The sequence below is a fragment of the Papilio polytes genome, unplaced genomic scaffold, assembly GCF_000836215.1.
Source record: "Papilio polytes unplaced genomic scaffold, Ppol_1.0 DF822067.1, whole genome shotgun sequence".
Lineage (NCBI taxonomy): Eukaryota > Metazoa > Arthropoda > Insecta > Lepidoptera > Papilionidae > Papilio > Papilio polytes.
In genome coordinates this window covers 3,155,083-3,163,607 of record NW_013527137.1, presented here as the reverse complement: position 1 = coordinate 3,163,607, position 8,525 = coordinate 3,155,083, and the positions used below count along the sequence as shown (strand labels likewise).

The 8,525-nt window shown below is 34.4% G+C and overlaps 1 protein-coding gene across 1 annotated transcript in view; it reads left to right on the top strand.

The window, feature by feature from the left end:
* LOC106106843 (mucin-22-like) overlaps nt 1-8,525 on the top strand; it is a 22,659-nt gene that overhangs the window by 12,003 nt on the left and 2,131 nt on the right. The window contains exons 2-4 of the mRNA XM_013287502.1: nt 4,219-4,377; nt 4,451-4,620; nt 4,721-8,523. Coding sequence (XP_013142956.1) covers nt 4,299-4,377; nt 4,451-4,620; nt 4,721-8,523 — 4,052 coding nt within the window. The 5' untranslated portion in view covers nt 4,219-4,298. The remainder of the gene's footprint in view (nt 1-4,218; nt 4,378-4,450; nt 4,621-4,720; nt 8,524-8,525) is intronic.

The following is an 8,525-nucleotide window of genomic DNA, read 5'->3' as shown; positions in this document are numbered from 1 at the left end:
GTATTGAACTTGTACACTCACGTGGTTAATTGATTGAGAATTTGAATAATAAAAAAAGGTACTTATTAACCACTATTGTATAGTTTTGCACGTGGTTTGAATTTTTTTATACAATAAGGTGGCAAACGAGCAAGCGGCCACCTAAATCCGCCCAAAAAATGGGCAGCGACCGCTGCAGATGCGTTGCCTACCCTAAAACGACGGAGGAGGTGGAGACGCAAATAAAGAGGATATTTCCTCTTTCTATGCCCTCCTCCACCGTTAAATCCACTTTCCCCTCCAATCCTTTGTTTATAAGTAGATGGTGGAACGGGAAAGGCACTAAAATTAGGCCTCCGGCACCACACTCATCAGACAAAACGCGGAATTGCTCCCACTTCACACCTGTCTTCATACATTGCAGATGAAAAACTATGAATAGTTAAAATATTCGACGACATGTAGATATACTCCCATAAATAGCTTGAAAGGGAAAACAATAACTGATTTTACGACCACTCTATGCTATTTATTCTATGTAATTTACTTCACGAACACTATCTGTACTGGATCTGACGGCCGCAGGAATGCAGTAACCACAGCTGTTGGAAAGGGAATCTTCACTTGCAACCTGTTTCTTTATAACGCAGCCGAGTAATCAATTTATATTGACTTGAGCCGCTCTCGGCGCCTCGCCTTATGCAACTACACCAATGAAAGTAAAAGGAATCGTAACGAATACAACTATTAAATATTCTCTTTTTACTGTACGTAAATAGATATCGGCGGGTTTTTGTTATTCTTTTTTTTTCCATTTCGTATTAATCAAGCGGAGTTTTTAAATTATTCCAGTTGTCTCTGGTCGACATCTGACTTGAACTATTTTAAATGATAAATAGAATTAACTGTTGCCTATAGGGTTCTTGTTTTCTTCCCTAGATACATTTTTGTAATTTCATTTCCAGTAATGTAATTTAAAACATACTGACATATTATCTCAACTGGTACAAAAACTAGAAATATTGTAAATGCAACATCAATAGACACAAGTTTGTCTTCGGGAAATAGTACTCACTACGTTTTTATTTTTAATCTCGCTCTACGATAAGTGTACAAAACGTAACAAACAAAAGATTTTTATGCTTATTTTTGACATAAAGACATCTCAAGCCAGTATCAAAGGAGATTCACTCTATAATTACGCGCAGCAATGAATGTCGTCCCGATACGCTCACAAAGGCTGGTTATTCACATGTGACCTTTAGAAAAATTCCTTGGAAATTATTGGACGAGTCCTGGGAAATAAGCGAATCCTTTAGTAGTTATAAACGTCCAATGTGAGTTATTGATTGTTTTGGTTTAAAATATTCCTTTGATTCTTAAGAGAAATAATAAAGGTAAAAATTCAATATAGATTTATTAAATAGTTCATTGGAGTCCATACTAACTACTAAGAATTATTGACTTGTAACGCAAGACATCACTGAATATTGACAAAACATCTGTTAATTTTATAATTATAAACTCGACAAGAGTATCGCTATCTTTTATTTCTCCAGTAATTCTAACGAGAGTGTAATATTTGAATTATCTGTAAATAGTAGCTTGTATGAGAATTTATTGAATCAACAAAAAAGCCGTCTACAGTATCGCCAAATACGGCGGACGCAGCTGATATACAGGGCGATTAGCATTGTCGTACTGTTCACTTTGTATGCGGCGGTCACGAACACGTTGTCCGATTTGTACTTTATCGGGCCACATATATACGCGAATTGAATGCTTTTATTTATGGATTTGTAAGGAAAATGCGGAAACAGAATTTGATATTAAGTTCAATGAACTACTGGATTTGTTAGTACGGAAGTATTTAGGATATGTCTGTTAATTTTAATATTGTTTAATGGTTATAATGATTACTCTATTTAAAATGATTACTTAGCAAATTAAAAAAAAATCAAAGCGTTAACGCGTGTTTAACTAAACAGTGTGTAAGTATAATTTAGTGTAAAGTTAGGTAGAAGTAGAAAGTAAAAAAACAGCACCATTCCTGGCTTAAGTGAAATAAACAAATGTAGAGTTGCATTACATTGCTTTATTTAATCTTGTGTGATCAGCGTGTAAACTTGAAAATAGCAGGCGCTTGGTTAATTTTCTACATGCAACGAGTTTTTACATCTGTAAGTAAATGAAATGAGATAAAAAGAAACGAACCCGAGTAAATAAATTCACTGTCGCCCGCTCAGGTACCACTGTGATTATGTTACATTTGTAAAACGTTTATTTTTTTCTGGACACTTGACAAATAGGATACTTAAAATATTTATATGCGAATGTCTCTGTACATAAATTTTATTAATATTTTTGGTAAATGTACGTTTAAATGTAAATAAAATTTAAGCGATAATTCATCTTAAGACATTAAAATATTGTTATTTGACAATAAACAACTTTTTGTTTATCATATTAAATACTGAAATGTAGTAAAATAGATGACTTTTGTGCTGTTTTAGGTCCTTCCATATAAAAGACATCAACGCATTATTGTCTTAATTTGTTTTGCGTACTTTATTAGGGGGTCATATTGGGTATACGTTGCGTGTTTATATAATCAATGATTGTATGTTTCACCGTATTTTATATAACGAGAGTTCGCGTGGGGTTTAGAGAGGTCATTACCATTGTGCGGTAACCATGGTCATTATGATAATCTATTTGACATTGACGGTGTTGATGTGTTATTTGCGAAGATTGAAACGTGATTGCAAATAAGCGTTGATAGCTCTGTCAGTTACCCTTTTTATAAAATGAAAAGAAAGAATAACCGCCTTATACGTTAATCAACGATAATATGTATATGAAACGAAAAGTAGAATATAAAAAACCTTCAATCTAAATTTTTTAAAGACAATCTTAAATCCGGATTGTTTTATTTCTTACATTTCATAAATTAATCGCCCTTTTTATAATAAAATGTTCTCCGAGATTAAATTAAATGAGACTGATGCACAGACTGTTAGAAATTCAGTAATTAACATGGGAATAAGTTCATAATTTAGACCAATATAACTAGATATATCGAAAATTGTATTTATACTTAAAAAGTTACATATCTAATCCTATTTACGAGTACATATTAGTAATATATAATAGATTTGTAACGGGGCACACTTACTACTTATCACATTAAACTATAGTTTATCTAAATATATTAGATTACTTTGATAAATGACGCATATGAAGCATCGAATTCAATTTGTATGAAGGCAAATGCCATACTTAATAGACAGGTATCGTAGTGACGAAACAAACACATACAGCGAACAATTTTGAACTATCGATATTAAGTTTAAATAATTATCGAACTTAACTATTATTTTCTTATTAACTAATTTATAGGACAATTCTAGTATTGATTATTGTGTAGAGAATTTAGCGATGGGAAATAATAGCGAAATCCAATTCGATTACGTACGGCTGTAGTATAATAGTAGAAAACATTTATTTACTCTCATTATTTGTTATGGTCATTATTAATTTGAGAAAACAATGTTTTTTTTATTCATAAGTTATAACTATAAATCAATCGATTCCAACTACTATGGGAAAAAAGTCGAAAATCTATAAGATTCATGACTGATTTTACACAACCCATCCCTACTAAATTTGAAGTGAATTGTCAAACTAATCTAAATTATTTAGACACACTATAGAGTAGTATGTGCGTCAATTGCCTGAATGTCAACGACTCGATATAATTATAGAAAAATAAGGCGCCATCATTTACTTGACTAAAGAATTAGGTTCAGTTTAGCCTATTCTATTTTATTCCCTTAGAAATTCTTTCCTATAATCAACAACACAGGCACGTTTAAAGTACTGCTTTGACTATCCTTGCCAAGATCATGGTAATGGGTGAGATAACTGAATACTGTCAAGCATTTGTCTTAACTTAAATAGTATTTGACTAGTAATTAAACACTAATCACTGGAATCACTTTACTTACGGTTAATTTACAAAAAAAAAAAACAAAATATTAAATTACATGCATCCACAAATAAAGAAAATCTTATGTTAATAAACAAAATCTGTAAATTAGAATGAAAATAAATCATCCTGTGATGATAACTACATAATATTTTTTATCTCACGAACTCATTGAATTTAAAAAAATATTTTCCTAGTTTACATGAATAGCAAAATTCCATTAATACATATATGCATTTTATTTCTTTCAGACTGCCGTATGCAAGAAATATGATTTACTTATGATCATCTCAAACTGTGACAACTGACTGCAAGAGGAACTTTCATCACCATGATGAAAAAATATTTAAAATGTTACATAGTTCTACTAACACAATTTATAATTATAAAAGGATTTCAGCTTAACAACAGTGAGTACTTTTGTAAATTATTTTTAATAGAATCGTATTTTTTCTGAGTATTTAAATAATTTAATTTCTTCAGGTTCCTCAGATGTAAGTCGGCATCCACGTGGTCGTGTAGTAAAATTGTATTCTGGACCTAAGCCTGAGCCAATCACATGTAACAACGAAGGGTTCCTATCAGAACCAACAGATTGTTCAATATTTTACCGATGCATTAAAGCTCCAAGAGGCAAATATACAGTAGTTAAGGTAACATATTTATTGTGTGTTAGTTGAAATATCGAATGGTTAATGTTTTTTTTCTATGTTGTCAGTTTAAGGTAATCTGAAAATGTATTTCATTTTACAGTTTCAATGTAGTCCGGGAACTGTCTACGATCCAGAAATTGAAACTTGCAACCATCCACAGAATACAAAACGATCCGAATGTAGATCCAGTAGACCCCATCAATTTATAACAGGTCCTATAGAACAATATAATGACAATGAGATAGAACCTGCTGTTCATGAAATTCCATCCCCTATTACCACTCGAAAACCGGTATACGAAAAACAAACATCAATTCCAGAATTACCGAGCACATCTACAACTCTTCCTTCTCCAATACCAATTGCAATACAAAGTCCAGGCTATGGAGCGTACGTGCCAATAAATCTAGTTCAAAGTACGATTCAGGCACAAACAAACGAAATCACCAAAACAACGGTGCTCCAAACACCTATGCCTTCAATTTATTCAACATCCCAAACTCAATGGACTCCACCTGCTAACCAATATGGATCTACAACTACAGCCGCAAGATTCAGTAATGAATGTATACACGACGGTTTTATGGGCGATAGTGAAGACTGCCGTAAGTTTTATAGATGTGTCAATGATCAAAGAGGAGGATATCAAAAATTTGAATTTTTGTGCAGTGAGTCAACAATATGGGACGATGATATACAAAGCTGTAATCATCCTTGGGCTGTTCGCTATCGACGTTGCGGACATGATACATCGTATAGGGACTATAGCCCTAAGCATGATGAATACTATTCTCAAAAAAATAACAGCCTAATCGAAGGACAACTATCTGATTTTGAGTCAAACAAGACAGAAATACCCGTGAAGGTTGATTTACCATTTAGTACTGTAAACTCAATCAGTTATGGAGAACAAACAAACGTTGATAAAAACGTGGCATGGATTGACAAAAGTAATGTGAGTAATACCATACCAAACAGCCAAGAAAGGCAAACTTATTACCCTATTGTGGAGAAAGAAAAAGATTACATTACGCAATCTTACGAAACAGTTACAAAGACAAGTTCTTATAAACCAGAGGTGGCTTTACATGACACATCTTATGATGCCAATCCACCAAATTATAAAGTACAAAATAATGCCTGCACCGAATCTGGATTCATGGGTGATCCGCAAAATTGCAGAAAGTTTTACAGGTGTGTCGAAAATGGAAGAGGTAGTTTTATTAAGCATGAGTTTCAGTGCGGTGAAGGCACAGCATGGGATAAAAATATTGAGTCATGTAATCACGTGTGGATGGTTAAAGATTGTGGTGAGAGAGGAATTTCAAACAGTTTTACTTCCGAACGTAACGAACCCGAAAATATGCACACGACATTATCGAACACAATAAAAGATGACGTTGCAAGCGACAATAATGGTTACAATAATTGGAACGATATAGAAAAACAAAATGTCTCAAGACCAACTACTGTGATGCCAGTAGTTACTCAAATACTAGAAGAACCTTCCAAATTGAATGAAAGTCATGAAATGTGTAATTCTGTTGGATTCATGGCTAACCGAAACAATTGTAAAGTATTTTACAGATGTGTAGAAAATAGCAATGGTGGTTTTACCAAATTCGGGTATTTGTGTGGCGATGGTACTGCGTGGGATCCAAGTATCGAAGCCTGTAACCATGTTGGGCAAGTAAAGCATTGCGGACCCAATATTGAAAACCAAACAATGTCAAGTATTGCTAGCACCGAGCCAACAATCATTACCACTGTATCATTTGTGCAAACTACTGTGGAGTTGAGTGATAATAAGCCTTCGTCTTTGCCACCGTCAAATAATGACGAGCATTTACAAGATAACCAATCAAATGACTTTAACAAAGACCCGATTAGGACTACAGAAAGAACTACGGTAATAAATATGTCAAATGTAACAGTCACTAGTTCTAATAAAATCAACTCTTGCGTTAACAGCGGATTTATTGGAGATAACCTTGATTGCAAAAAGTTTTATAGATGTGTATCAAACGGAGATGGGAGCTACAAACAATATGAATTTTCTTGCGGTGAAGGTACACTATGGGATCCTGAAATAGAAGCATGTAATCACGCATGGGCTGTGAAAAAATGTGGAGGTAGTAGTTACAATCAAAACGAAGTTTCTACGTCACGCTCAACGACTACAATAAAAATTTCTAGTGAGTTCGAGAGTGATTATCCTACACAGGGTTACGACCAAACCCAAGTTCCCATACATAATACTGTTGATATATCTACCAGTAGCGTACCAGTTAGTGATAAAGGCCTACAGTGTCAATCTGCTGGATTTATGTCTGACAAAAATGACTGTAAAAGATTCTATAGATGCGTTGAAAATGGATTAGGTGGCTTTGATCGTTTTGAGTTTTCTTGTGGGGAAGGAACTGTTTGGGACTCCGAAATACAAGCATGCAATCATGCATCGTCAGTAAAAGACTGCGGTATACCTATTTATAATACCACCACATCATCTCTCGTTGAGAGTACACAATCTACAGCTACGGTTCCTATTGAAGTTAATAAAAACTTATCTGGATCAGAAACAGAGTCTTCAACTACCATAGAAATACAGTATACAAACAACACTTGTAAATCTGATGGATTTTATGGTGATGAATATGACTGTAAAAAGTTTTATAGGTGCGTCCAAAACCAACAGGGAGATTTTTTGAAGTACGAATTTAGTTGTGGTGAAGGTACAGTTTGGGATCAAAATATACAAGCTTGCAATCATGCATCTACTAATAGTGCGAAATGCAAAGGCTCAACTGAAACTTTAGTAACTACGGCATCGCCTTCAGTTACCTCAGCCAGGGAACCGGGTAGCACTGAAATTAACAATACCTTGCACCCAGACGAAAATTCCACACAAGAAAATAACGATATAGCTGATGTCAGTAATACTTGTTCTGCAGAAGGTTTTTATCCAAATTCAAAAGATTGCAAAAAATTCTTTAGATGTGTTAACAATGGGAAAGGATACATCAGGTATGACTTTATCTGCGGTGAAGGTACAATTTGGGTGCAAGACATTCAAGCGTGTGACCATGACAGTGATAATTTTACATGCGGTACTATACCAGTAACAGAAAATGAAGTAACTTCTTCAACTCAAGCAACAACGTTTCATACAGATACAGGACATAGTGAAGTATCGAAGACTACGGAATCTACCGATGCTTCCACTGATCGAAATACACAAAGTGTAGAATGCCATTCTGAAGGGTATTACGGGAAAGCCGATGACTGTCGACAGTTTTACCGTTGTGTTCGGAACGAACATGGAACTTATACGAAATATGACTACATTTGTAGCGAAGGGACGGCTTGGGATGTCGATAAACAATCTTGTAATCACATCGATTTAGTAAAACGATGTCAATCGACAAGTATTCAAGATGTGCAATCTACAACTGTAAAACAATACGAAGAGGAATCGAAAACAACGGAAGCGATAATGCCAATAAAATCAACTACCTTAACTGCAGAATCAACATCTATCAAAGAAGATGCTTCTATTATAGCTGAATGTAATAGTGAAGGTTACTTTGGAAATCAAGAGGATTGCCAGAAATTTTACAGATGTGTAAACGATGGGAAAGGTAAATTTGTTCGGTATGATTATATTTGTGGGGAAGGTACTATTTGGGATCAAGACATTTTAACTTGCAATCATCCTAGAGATGTTATAAATCGATCATGTGATAATAAATCTACAAGTGCATCATCACCTGAAAACACAGATGCTTCAACTCAATCGACAACGAGTGCACCCTCATCTACTCAATCGTCCTCAACTCCATCAATGGCAACACAAAGTACGACGAGTTCTATGACGACACAAACTGCAACCACTTCAACAACGACAC